Raw genomic sequence first — 13,004 nt, 5'->3', positions numbered from 1 at the left:
CTCTTCCTTTACTTCTCTCGGAGGTCTGTCTCGCAGACAACAGCCGCTCTATCACGTGACACACACTGCTCCGATGCGCCGAGCTGGGTTACACCAAGTAGCGCGTTTTGTGAGGTGATTTTGTGATACTTTGGATCAGATTACATTTTTTATTTCTCTCCGATATCCGATCCGGTAATTTACGTCAGTATCGGACCGATACCAATACGTAATATCGGCTCGGTCCATCTCTAGTATGAATACAAAGAAAGACTCTGAAACACCTACCTGGACATCCCAGAGAAGTCCGCCTCTTCCTCCTCACAGCGCTCATCCAGCTCTTTCAGCGCCTGTGTCACATCTTCTTCCCACACAGACCCACAGGTGCTGTCTGGATCTGGATCTGCATCCTGCTTCGTCTCTGATGCCAGACAAAGAGGCAGCACCGTTTGGGACTCGTCCTCACAAAGGAGCCCTGGTGGTGTGTCTATGGCCGGCGGGGGAGGGGGGGCTGGATCCAAGTCCTCCTGAGGGTCTTGAGTCTCCTGGTGATCCTGAGCATCCTGAGGGTCCCGTGAGTCTGGGAGGTCACACATCTCTTGGGGGTCAGAGGGCAAAGGAGGGGCGCTGCAAAACCCTGTGTCCTCGCTCACGCTGCTGCTCAGCTCGTCAGCCGCCGTCATGCTTATAGCATCCTGTAACATCAAAGCAGAAGGGGGGCTCAGCATGGCAGGTCCTTTCACATTACAAAACATCCATTAAAATAATATTTTTATTTCAACAGTGGCCGCCAACACTGATACATAAAACACAGATTCACAGTTGAGCCTCTCGTAAAACTTGAATTAAGACCACTGTAGCCTATTCTCAAAGCTCACAGCTTTAATTACACAAGTGGGACTTTTAACTTTGTACCTTTTGCACTATCCAGTTTCTCTGAAATTGCTCTAGATGTCATGTCATAAGCTAATGTCTATTTAAAAAAAAAAAAAAAAAGATCACCCAGTATTTATCACAAAAATGCCACTGAAAATTTGACGTCACTGCTAACAGAACAGCAACGTCGCCTGTCAGGGAGTGACAGGCCCACAAATGAATTAAATTAATCGGTGGTGACTCATAACATCTACATGACAACTGATTTATAGACAACTGCATAACTACAGAAACAACTAATGGACTGAATTAGCAACCTAACAAATGAACCAAGTCATTGTAATAAATTGTAGGCAGACATCAAGCCAGGCCATAATTTATAGAAAACATTAGTATTACAAGCATCTAACTGACTCATATGTAAAAGGAGGACATGCCGATACATAGTTGGTAGACGCGCTAATAGGAGAGAGCGATATGTTCCTATGTGCTGATATGCTGAAGATGGCACAGGGGTATTCTAATTAAGAGGTCTTTGCTTTTTTTCCTTTTTGTTTTTCCTTTCTTTATTATTCAAAGTCCAGTGCATTAGGGATACTGTGCATGGCAGACAGCCAGTACATCACAGAGACAGCAGCTATATTACAGAAAGCTTTTAGAAGTGGTCATGGCCATCCCGGAGGGAATGAGCAAGACTATTGATGGTTTTATCTAGAGCTCATTACACTAAGAGCTGGGGCTGTGACGGGGGAGATGTCCTTGGGATGATATTGAGACCACTTGCTTGGTTGTGTTCCTAAAAGTTACAGAGGTCACTGAGGGATAGATAGGGGAACCTGATAGAGAACTGTTTTGCACTATACACACCAATGAATTTAGTGGTTATTCATATTATACGGATATAAAGCTGAAATATGTTAAACTTCAAAATGCCATGTACATGCAAATGCAAATCAGAACAAAATGATATACTTACCATTGTTAGTGGAAGTGATAAATGTCAGTAGCAGTAAATACAGAAGGCAAGCTATGGCATGTTAATATCATAGCAAATTTCATTGGCTAGCTTTTGAGTTAACTGCACTTGTAAAACTAAGACACCACTTATAAAGGACTCATACTCACACATGCATCTGCCGAGGATTAAGGAGCTGGTGTCTCTTTCACAAGTTTTTAAATGGAGGATTTAGTTGGAAGGGTCAGTTGCTGTGTTATTGTAGGTGAGGTGAGCAGTAACAGCTGACCTGAGGTGAGCTTTAATTTTTTAACCATTCCCAAAATCATACAATCAAGCCCCACTACTATTAAGGCTGCAAGAGCTACACAGTTAAGACTTCAGCAACCATGCAGAGCAAAGTAACAAAGAAAGAGCAAGAAGCAGCAGAAGCAGCAAACACAAACATGCACACACACGCGCATATATAGATCTTAACCCGACAGCAGCCAGACAGTCCCTCAGAACCAGCACTTTTACTCCATCCTGTCCAAAACCCCCTAAAGGTAGCTGATCGTTTGTCTAAATGACAGATAGGCCAACAAATACAGCAAAAGCAGATACGAAATGAACGAAAAGAAAAAGGCAGGCTAAAAAGCACCCGAGCACCACAGTTTATTGTTGCTCCTGATTCATCGCACCTCAGGCAGCTGACTGCTGGTGCTGTCTGAGTGGGTCATCTCCAACATGGGACTATCCAGTCGAGGGAGGGAGGGTGCAGAGGGCAGAGTGGGCAGGACAGTTGCCTCCTCTGTCATGGCACTGCTGGAGGACTCTTGGGACTGCTGCAAAGAATCCACATGGTTGGATCCAGTGTCATCCGTAGCAGAATCACTGTTGAGCTGGAAAAGAGAAACATGAACTGTTTGGCTTTTTTGCTGAGGGATGTATGAACACAATAGAGTATGATGTAAACCTTTATTACAAGTGTACTAATGCCTAAAGCCCTACTATTTCAAAACTTGAAGTGGACAACGGTTACTTAGGAAGGTCATTCAAAGAGGTACCTCAATAATAACATAATGGTCTTGAGAAGTTGCCTAAAGAGTTTGGAAAGAAGACGACTGGACTTGTTTAATCATGAGGTATTGTGGAGATACAGAAATTCTTTTATTGCTGCCATATAATCTGCATCATTATAATTGCATTAATAACATTCTTTACAGCATTATTTCATCTAATAATATTTCTCACAGTATTGATATTGCATTAAAGTTGTTTATTGAAGATGTTCATTTGAGGATCCTTCCATTATGTTCACTTTTATTACAGGTACGGCCAGAAGTATTTCATACACATTGCATAGTATTTGTGCTCATTAAGAGTTGTTGCTTAGTCTACAGACGGTCTTAAGCTTTGTGAAGCGCGACGTCTTCACAATCTATTGTGTTAAAGACTAGAGCATAGAAGGATAACTGCAATACATGCTTACAATACACATATAATCTAGAAATGTGCCAGGCCTGAGGCCTTAATTCATTTAGCTTCTAACTGCATTTTAGTCTACTTGGTAACAGATGACCGGAGTCAATAACCAGCCCTCGGAGAACCTGAAGGCTTGAAGTTATTACCTTGTTTGGAAGCTGTTATAGAAATGAGAAGTTCTGTGTCTGTTTATAGCCATCTAAGATGTACCATTTACTGTAACTAACGGCTTTAACCTATTTTTGCCTAGGAGGGGCGGGTACCTCACTGCTTTAAAAGTGTTCACAATATGTATTTTTGTCAGAAGACATATGCGGATTTTTTCTCTCCTGTGTGTTAATAAACTCATCGTTTGACTGCACTCTTCTGGGCCTCCGTGGTTTGTGTCACTGCTCTACATTGATTGATTCCGCAACAGTATAAATACATGGAAAGAGGCCGTTTTAGGCTATAAGATTCTGTGTGTACTCAGTGAAAAATATTATTGTTACAAAACAAAAAATAATGGTCTTCAGCTTTGGAATAAAACAGTTTGAAAAACCTGTCTCACAAAAAAATAATAAAAGACAATAATAACAGGCAATTTTCTATAGGATTTTTCCCCATATGATTTCCACCAATTGATTATTGATTTCCCCCCCAAAAACCAATCACTTTGCAGTGGGATAACCATATTTACAAAATATAAAGTGACTTTAACATTTATTTTTCAAATACTGATCCTACCAATTACTCATACATTAGTCTACCCATTTAATCACTGAATTATTTAATCAGAGGTCCAGAATTAGTGCTGATTACAAGTTCTCGCTTTGGCACAACTGGTTTCTGTATGTATGTTAATTTACGTACGTAGTGTAAGCAGTAAAGTAATACTGCAAACTTAAATTAAGTCACTGCATGTGCTGAGATATCCCCAAATATCTTTATGAAATGCAGTAAAACAATCTCATTTGAGTATTTTCATAATAAACGAAATTAGATCATCAACATAAAGCAATAACATTTTAATCTTAGTAAAGCAGACACGCCTACAGATTAACTTTTGACAACTTACAACAACATCACCCCCGTTTCTTTATCAAGCAGAGCATGTTTAGTCATTTTAGTCATTACTGCATCTTCAAAAAAAAATTGGCTTCAGGCATCAGATCATGCTAGTATCAATAACATCAATTAATTTTATGAGCAGGTTAGCTCATTCAAAATTCTAGGGAAATAACACAGAAATACTGCATGCTCATTTTTCTAGTGTGTAATATTGTATGACTACAAAGTCTCGGGGCAAATGTCCACTAAAGCCAAAAGCTCATTCTCTCACCGTGCACTACCAAGACCAAGAAGAGCAGAAGAAGAGAGAAAGAAAACATCTGTATTAGACTGAGGACCTACATCCGATAATTATTAGCGTAATTAGCAGATGTAGATAAAGGCCTTGCTGGGAAAGCCAAAGAAAACAAAGAAGAGTTAAAGAAAGGCAGCCAAACTGTTAAACAATGCAAAAGAAACATGCTGGGTTTAAATATTTGATTCATTTTATATGTAAAGATTTTTATTCAGAAAAATTTCTAATAAGTTTACAAAAAGTGTCCTACACTGCACTTACCAATCGTAGATTTAAAGGTCTAGGAAACAATGAAAGCATTGGTCTTAAAGCTAGAGGGAGTGGGCTGAGATTTAAAAAGGGATTCTACCACCAGCGAAGAAGCAAGCGTGTAGCTCCTGTCCGCACTGGAAGGAGGTCCAGCATAGTATGCGCGCACACACACACACACACACACACACACGCGCGCACACCATGCCAGCGGGCTGTGTGGGGAGCATGGTGGCTGGGTTGGGTGGGGGACCCTGATTAGAGTGAGACTTACAAGGCCAGAGCGGGTGAGAATCTGGCTAGCGCTCAATACCTCCTCCTCAGACGATTCGTCTGTGTCCTCGTGGTTGGTGAGGTTGAGGCTTGGCGTGCTGCCCGTGTATTGGCACTCCTGCAGAGACGGCGTGTCCCCTTTGTCCATGCTCTCCAGGGAGCGACGCCGCACACCCCAGTTGAAGTTGTCCATGCTCTCCCCCTGCAGGACAACCAAGTAAACGGCAATGAGAAATGTGGGAAAAATGATATTATCTGGGTTAGATATTACAAAACAAGCAAACAAAGAACAACACAAATGCAAAATACACAACTTAAAAAAATAAGACACTCATGTGATTGAGCGGACGACGTAATTTTGTCCATGGGATGGTAAATGATGCAATGATCTACAACTATAAAGGGTTCACAACAACAGGAGCGATGATTTGAAATCAAAAGGTGGTACTGCACTTTACTGGATGACAAAGGGAGACACCAGGGCACTGAAAAGAACAACATATCTCAGTAGCTTTCTTGGCTTCAGACTTACCTGCAGCTCCTTGTGGCAAGAGAAGAGAAGGAATATGTATGTTAGTAGACTTAAGAAGGACATAAAAGTTTTCTACTACAGTAGTAGGACAAGTAAGGCAATTTTAACAAACAAGACATTAATGTTAATCTGTCAAACATCTACTACAGTATGGTCAACAGAAATGATGAAGAGTGACTGAACAGAGCACAGAAGTTCAAGTTCCCTACACTACATACAACTAGAAAACCTTTAACCTTTCTGAGCAGTCCCTTTCCACCTATAAGTTCCTTTAAATTACCACCTTTTTATTATGAGAAACGTATCATTTTCCCCCTCATACAGGTGGGGCCATTTGAATGTGCTTTCTCACCTCAGCATCCTCCAGCTCCACATCTAAGAAGTCAAAGTCCTTAAAGACTCCAAACTGCTGCTCACTGCCTGTATCCTCTCCCTGCAACTCCTCCTCTCTGACGGCCTCCTCCACTGTGGGGATAAGACTGGTCTGCTGGTCTGCAGAGTCCAGGTCCTCATTGGATGAGAATACCACCTGCAAGGAATGTCAGAAAATTAAATACAATTTTTATCAATCCATCATCATCATCTCAGAAGTCCAAATTAATCCAATTCTAACACCACCACAAAGACAGCCTCGAAGCAGAAGCATTGCTCATGTCAGTGATTTTACAGAGACCTTATCTGAAGCTTTAGAGTAGGAGAGGAGTCTTACAGATGGATTTTTTGGGATGCCCGATTCTGGACCACATAGAGATAGGACATTCATCAGCCTCTCTCTGGTTCTTCTCTGTAATAAGAAGACATGCAAGATGAGAAAATGACAAGCTGACCAGGTCAAAATTCTTTTAGATGGTCTTTTAACAAAAACAGAACTCACATCTACAGGCAACGCAATGAGAGTGAAATATGTTAATGATAGCAACAGACTGATCAGACTCACATGTGTTTGGCTTTTGTTTGCTTACAAAATACTATTACAACTGCTTAAAATTAGCCAGTATGCATGTAGTAAAAGTAATTATTTTTATGGCTGTGTGTGTAAAATAAATTGTCATGATTTAATTATTTTGTTGAGCTTCTTTTCTAGACACGTTAAGCTCGTTAAAGACAGATCATAGCTCAGGTCCGGTGTTGCGTCACTTTGAGTAGAGGCTGCTTCAAAACTCAAGGTTTGGATGATTTGTGTCAGTCTGAGAAGGTACCTGAGAGAGTTGTGGCCTCTTCCAGCTTACTTGGACCAGCCCATTGGAATTAGATCCAGATGATGTAGAGGAGGTACTTCTTGTGACAGCAATCACCTGTGGCTTTCCATTCCTGCCTGCTGCAGTACGCTGATCCCCATATTTATGCCCGATTATTGGTGTCTATAGAGTCAAATAATGCAGATTAGAGATAAAATCAAAGGTAAATCAATATGGTGAACATAGTAAACTTAAGGAAAGTAGGACACCAACCTCTGAGATGTCAAAGTGGAAGTCCAGAGTCTTCCCAGGCAGCTCTTTGGAAGAGTTGTTGAATATGCGCGTGAAGGCAATTTCTGGTGAGCTGCAGGACTCAGAACTGTAGGAGCGTTGCACATCTTCTGGAACAACAAGGCTGGCTGAACGGGATACAACCAACTTCAAAATGTTTTGGGCCTCTTTCCAATGTGGGCTCTGTAAAAAAAACAAAAAACAATGCAGAAATATAACGAAGCCACTGTGAGGAAGCAAGCTGTGTAGGTGTTTCTAAGGAATTTATGAATGTGAAAGGGCATTTCGGGTCCCAACCAGCTACTATTCATATGGCTTATAGTCATATTGGTAGAATGAGAAAGGAGGCTTAACACAAAAAGCTTGCAGTTCACATCAGTGCACATATGCTAAAAATCTCAATATGCACAAATACAATGTTTCTTTTTGTGGAATGCACAAAAGAAAACACTGACAGTAAGCTAGGATGGCCAAAAGTAGCTTAAGGCAGCCCTGGGTCAAATCTGGAAAAAAACAGGCTTCATAAATAGGTGTAATATAGCATCAAAATACCTCTTTACAGTGACCCTGAAACACACGTTATTCTTTCTTAGTCTCAACTGTGCTGCTATTTATAGAGCAGGACACCCCAGTATTTATTCACGTCAGACTAAATGTGAAAATATGCTGTTCTGAGTATGAAACACACACACTCACTCACACACACACCCTCTTACTAAACATAAGGCACACTGCATATGGATGGCTGGTGCTTTGGTGATTTTCTTGCCAACCACACGGGAGACCCTGGCTGATCCAGCAATAAAACTCTCATTCAGGCATATGTTGTCTGATAAAAAGCAAATCCCACAAAATAAATGCTTCTTGTTGCAAGACCTCAAACTAGCAGTAGACATAATCGCACACTTTACAATTAGCAGCAAGAGAAATTCAATGAGACCTCCATAATGCATTCCTCTTTTGACCCAAACCCTAAAGTCGGTCTGTCAGGCTGTCGAGTGACGTCAAGGCTCACCTGAACATATTTGCCAATGATCTTCATGATCTCAAGGTTGAACTGTTTGACAGGAGCTGCTGACAGGTCAATATGACTCAGCAAGCTATAGATGATCTGTAACAAGGACTGCTGCATGCTGGGAAGACCCTTCTCTAGCAGCTGATGGAGACAGAAATGGATACATTTGTTATTTGTCCATCTGTGACCAACATAAGAAGTGTGACCTTTTTCTCATATACCTCAGCCAAGTAAGTGACCAGATTCAAAGTTTTCTCTGCAAAGGCATCATGGAGGTAACGACAGACCACGTTGATCCAGTTGGTGTAGTCGCGGGAGTAGCTGTGTGTGCTGTAAAGGCTCATCATATGGGCCAGGTTAGACAGTGTGGCCGACTTCTCATCCGCACACACTTTGGCGATCTTATCGGCTGTCTCCTTACAGAAAGGAGTGGGGTTGTCAAAGTGCTGGATGAGATGCGGCAGGAGGCACAGGATGTTCAGAGGAAAACCTGCAGGCATGAAGTAAAAGTCTAACCTTAAAAATGTAAATCAATACGAATAAATAGAACTGGGCTAGGATGAGTTTTCTTAGGTCAATATGGGTTTATGAACAAGTCACAGTTCTAACTAAAGACAGTCTCTTTTATTCATTTCAGATTTTAAAAACTAAATGATTTAAAACTGTAAAAAAGTCATTAGTTACCTGCTACTTGTGAAGGGTCTACCAGTGTTTGTCTGGAGACACTGATGAGCTTACTGAGCAGGTGGATGGTTAGCTCCTGAGTAGCAGCAGAAGTGAAGCCCTTCAGGAAGAGTTGCAGCAGACCAGGGAAGTTGTACCACTTCAGCTTGTTTTGGACAGTCTCCAGACGTTCTCGGCTGTCCGCACGATCCAGGGGCAGCTGGCTCAGCAGCTTGTTGAGCAGTCGCAGAGCCAGCAAGTACTCAAACTCGTAGTCTGACTCGAGCAATGACACGGCGATCCAGAATACCGTGGCCATCAGATTTGAAGGGTCCACAGGTGGCATAGAGTCCCCTCCTGGACTTCCTGGACCTCCTCTGCTTAGTGATGATAAGCTCCGTGTGCGAGCCAGGTTTGCATAGCTGCCACCAAGTCGGTCAGCAATGTCCAGGGTGTTACTCCGACGCCTGTCAGCTTTTCGTTCACCCATCATCAGGCTGGCTCGAAGAGAGTTGCTGCGAGTGTGGACATAATGTAACAGACCACTACTGTTCATATTCAGCTGGCCTGTGCTTTTCCTGTTGGCAGCAAACTTGGCCCCCAACAAGTGGTCGTGGGTGGAGGTTCTGTGGAAAGAAATGGCAGAATTTTGTACACAGCTATTGCGAAATGTGTCAGGATGTTAGTTAAAGTAAGAAGAATTCAAACATTAAAATAATAAAGCTACCAATGAGAGGACTTACTGTGCTAAGGCAGTGAGGAGATCATAGTTTTTCACTGTGTCTGCTAGTGTGTCAATGCCAGACTCCAGCGTCAGGAGAAGCTCAATGACAAAGCCCTGAGGAGAAAAAGTAGGAGAGGTCAGCTCGTCAGAAAGAATTCACAGATAACAGCGAGTTAACACATAGCATCTATGTTTTTCTACAGAAACAACTCACAGGCCTGTTTTCCAGTTTGATGCAACACGTTTACTATATATTTTTGGCACATGATGTGCTTGACGATACAAAGAGTGGCCCTGGGAAAGTAAACTAAACCTAAACCATTGGGAAAATAATTTGATCACATTATGTTACTGCAGTCACCCCTCATCAAATGTAAAAGCACAACAAGATAAGAAGGTCGCTTCTTCATCAATAGTATTCATGCTTTCTTTAAACCTTTGTCTGTCCTCAAACATTAACTAAAAATGATATACTGATTAAAGGACACTGGTCTATGCATAGCCGCTGTATCACTGTTATACATTAAGTGTCGAAATCATGATGCTAAATGTGTGAATTTTACTGGCAAAGTGGCTTTAAAACCAAACAAAATGAAACCACACGCAATTTAAACAATGAACATTTGACGTTTTGCCATGTCCTATTAAAAACCTCATTCTATGCAATATTTTACTGTAACACAAGCAGGAATGTTTTTAATAACTGAATGATCATGTGGTCAAATTAAATATAACCTTTAAAATGTTGTTTCATGTTATGCATTTTGACATTGCAGGTAAAAGACCAGACTTTTGCTAAAAATGTTCTGACCTGAGCTTCCTCTCCAGGGTCTCCTACAGTCTCAACCAACCGAGACAAAATGTCAGACAGTGTGGCAGGAGTCAGAGGTTGTTTGAGTGCCCTGAAAATCTGGAAAGAGCGACCGGCATAGTGGCGAGAAGAACAAGATAGAGCTGACCTTAAAGCTACTTCACTCAGCAATGAGTCCAATTGGAAACCTGAAAGGATACACAAGCACAAACAGGTAAATATGACAAAAGCACCTAATAAATATCAAGTGGCTGTGAACCCTACAGACCTGTCTGGGAATGCTTGAAGACTGTCACCACATGTCTGACAAAAGCACTCAGCTGTTCAGCGCTCTTAATGTTGGAGTTCTTAGGTGACACATCCTCGTGATTCCAGAGCGGACCGCGTTTTCTACAATATACAAATAAACACGCATGAACAAATGACCTGAAACACTATCAAAACCTTTAGTGTTATCACACCAAGCAAAGAAACTAACTCCAAAAATCAAACCCATGCAAATCAAAGTACCCCAGTCCTTTTAGACACTGCTGGAAGCATGAAAGCAAATCATTGTACACAATGAGTAACATCTAACAATGTGTTCATAGAAATGCCTACTAAACATGTGAGGTTATATATATTTTTCTAAATGCTAAAAAAAGACAGTTTTTGCCAGCAGCAGGTAGTGACACGCATAAATGTCATACATTTCTGGGAAAGTGTTCTTTTTTTTTTTTTTAAAGTCTCTTCTCACCTTGAAGTTATGAACTCAATCAGAGCTTTGGCCTTCTCGTCATGTTCAACAGTGACATCTACTTCACTTAGAAGCGTGGGGGAGAGGTGGGACACAGCACTGGCCCCTGCACCAAGGCTTATACTGGACGACGTCGAGCTCGAGCTGAGGCCAGAGTCTGTCATCGGTGATGGCTGACAATCTGGCAAAAGCTCCTGTATTCCTATAGGAACAAATTGCAAACACATTGTCAGTTTTTCTGCTAGCATTTTACCAGCCAGGTGGCTAGCTTGGGCTAAACACAATTAAAGGTACAGTTGCTAATAATATAAGCAGACCATAAGTTGGTGTCCAAAAGTGAAGGTAGGCTAAATGATTTCTGTATAAAAATATGATTCACTGCTCTCCTTTTTGTATAGACACACATTACTTTATCTTAATTTCTGAATTAGAAAATAATAGGGTCTTTTTCAGGGAACCTTTTTCTATGGAACAATGATATTGTGTAAATCTGTCTATATGTGGGCAGGAGGTTGCTGCCACCCAGTGGTCAAGTTTGGCACTACACGTATATGTGTCCTGTTCCCTGTCCTGTTGTTTTCCCCTCATTTCAAAATAACTAAAAAGCAATTCCACAGCTGATAGCGAATCCGCACATGTTCCACTATAAAACAGCGATTCTCATTATTATTGCTCTCTTCCAGTTCTTGTTTCTGTAGCAGAACTAACCTGTGAGGTTGAACTCTTGAGCTACAGGCTTTACAGTCAGGACCCTTGGATCATTGTAGTCTCTGTTGCGTAAAAGCACCATAGCAACAGACTGAACACTGCTATTTGCACCCTGAACTATGAGCAAGTGAAGCAGCAGGCGTTTGCAGTGCTCATAGACCTCTGGGTGCTGGTGATCTAAACCTGAGAAAGACACAAAAGATAAAGACATTTGACATCATTCAACTGGAATTTATAGACCTAGTAAAGGGTTTTTTATGCAAAAATCCAAATATGCCTAAAACATTTTGCCTTAATGTATACAAACATATAAAACAGCACAAAAAGAAAGCAATTTACCTAAGAAAACTGCGTGTAGCAGGAGTTGTAGGTAGGCACTCCATTCTACTTTGACCCCATGGTCAACAATGAGGTCTGTGAGTAGGATGACTGCAATGTTACATCTGAAAAACAGAAAAAGTGTACTGGATTATAAAAAGAACTCAACACTGCAATGCTTTGTGAGACAAAAAGTGGACTTTGGTATACCTGTGGAGAGGTACAGCAGGTGTGTTTGTCTCTGGCAAATAGTCCACAAGAGGGGACCAGCAGCCTCCTGTTGGTGGGAAGGGAAGAGGCTCTGGCTGATTGTGATCCATCACTTTTAATCGCCAGTTAGCATAAAGCGGCATGGAGTCACCTGGAAAATAGAGAAGATTAGCAGGCATGGTAGTGGGTGGTATAAAAAAAATGTAGTGGTGAGTATGGAGAAGAAAAGATTTCCTGCTCACTCTTCTCATCTTCATAGGAGCCTCCAGAGCTGCTGCTGTAACGAGATTCCAGACGGTGGTGGTGGCGGTTCAGGTTGCTATTCAGACCACTGTAGATATCCAGGTGTGTGCAACTGTATAACAAACATGCATGTTTAGAAGGACAATGCCACTTTTCCTTCACTAAAACGTTTAATTCATCAAGCCACAGATTGAATACAAAAGAAGGATGCAGCCTGAGGGCCTATATAATAAAACCATTGAAAGTCCTTTAAACCTGTATTTATTTAGGGCGTATAATCAAGTGGCAAAAAGACTCTACAGGAGTCTGAGAAAACGATCTAACTGCTCAGTTCATGATCCCAGTAAAACATTTACTATGGTTGTATGTTTTAGTTTTAGTTAATACAGCATTTTAGTTATTTAGTGGAGTATCTTTGTCCACCATTATAAAAA

General features: G+C 41.4%; 1 protein-coding gene across 11 annotated transcripts in view; it reads right to left on the bottom strand.

The window, feature by feature from the left end:
* The window catches only part of fryl (furry homolog, like), a 75,147-nt gene that overhangs the window by 11,671 nt on the left and 50,472 nt on the right, over positions 1–13,004 (bottom strand). For 7 of the 11 annotated variants that reach the window (XM_082523112.1, XM_082523103.1, XM_082523102.1 and 4 more), the window contains 18 exons: positions 12,570–12,682; positions 12,328–12,478; positions 12,139–12,242; positions 11,800–11,982; positions 11,092–11,293; positions 10,624–10,745; positions 10,356–10,543; positions 9,564–9,658; positions 8,842–9,446; positions 8,379–8,647; positions 8,158–8,298; positions 7,125–7,325; positions 6,873–7,034; positions 6,347–6,457; positions 6,026–6,202; positions 5,143–5,343; positions 2,491–2,691; positions 268–674 (listed from right to left, as the gene is read on the bottom strand). In XM_082523112.1, the coding sequence (XP_082379238.1) occupies positions 268–674; positions 2,491–2,691; positions 5,143–5,343; positions 6,026–6,202; positions 6,347–6,457; positions 6,873–7,034; positions 7,125–7,325; positions 8,158–8,298; positions 8,379–8,647; positions 8,842–9,446; positions 9,564–9,658; positions 10,356–10,543; positions 10,624–10,745; positions 11,092–11,293; positions 11,800–11,982; positions 12,139–12,242; positions 12,328–12,478; positions 12,570–12,682 (3,633 nt within the window). The remainder of the gene's footprint in view (positions 1–267; positions 675–2,490; positions 2,692–5,142; positions 5,344–6,025; positions 6,203–6,346; positions 6,458–6,872; positions 7,035–7,124; positions 7,326–8,157; positions 8,299–8,378; positions 8,648–8,841; positions 9,447–9,563; positions 9,659–10,355; positions 10,544–10,623; positions 10,746–11,091; positions 11,294–11,799; positions 11,983–12,138; positions 12,243–12,327; positions 12,479–12,569; positions 12,683–13,004) is intronic. The other 4 variants (XM_082523106.1, XM_082523109.1, XM_082523104.1 and 1 more) reach the window with 2 other exon arrangements.

The sequence above is a fragment of the Aulonocara stuartgranti genome, assembly GCF_965226115.1.
Source record: "Aulonocara stuartgranti genome assembly, chromosome: 23".
Classification (NCBI taxonomy): Eukaryota; Metazoa; Chordata; class Actinopteri; order Cichliformes; family Cichlidae; genus Aulonocara; species Aulonocara stuartgranti.
Note: the sequence above shows the minus strand (reverse complement) of the source record. Positions and strands in the feature narration are given on the sequence as shown.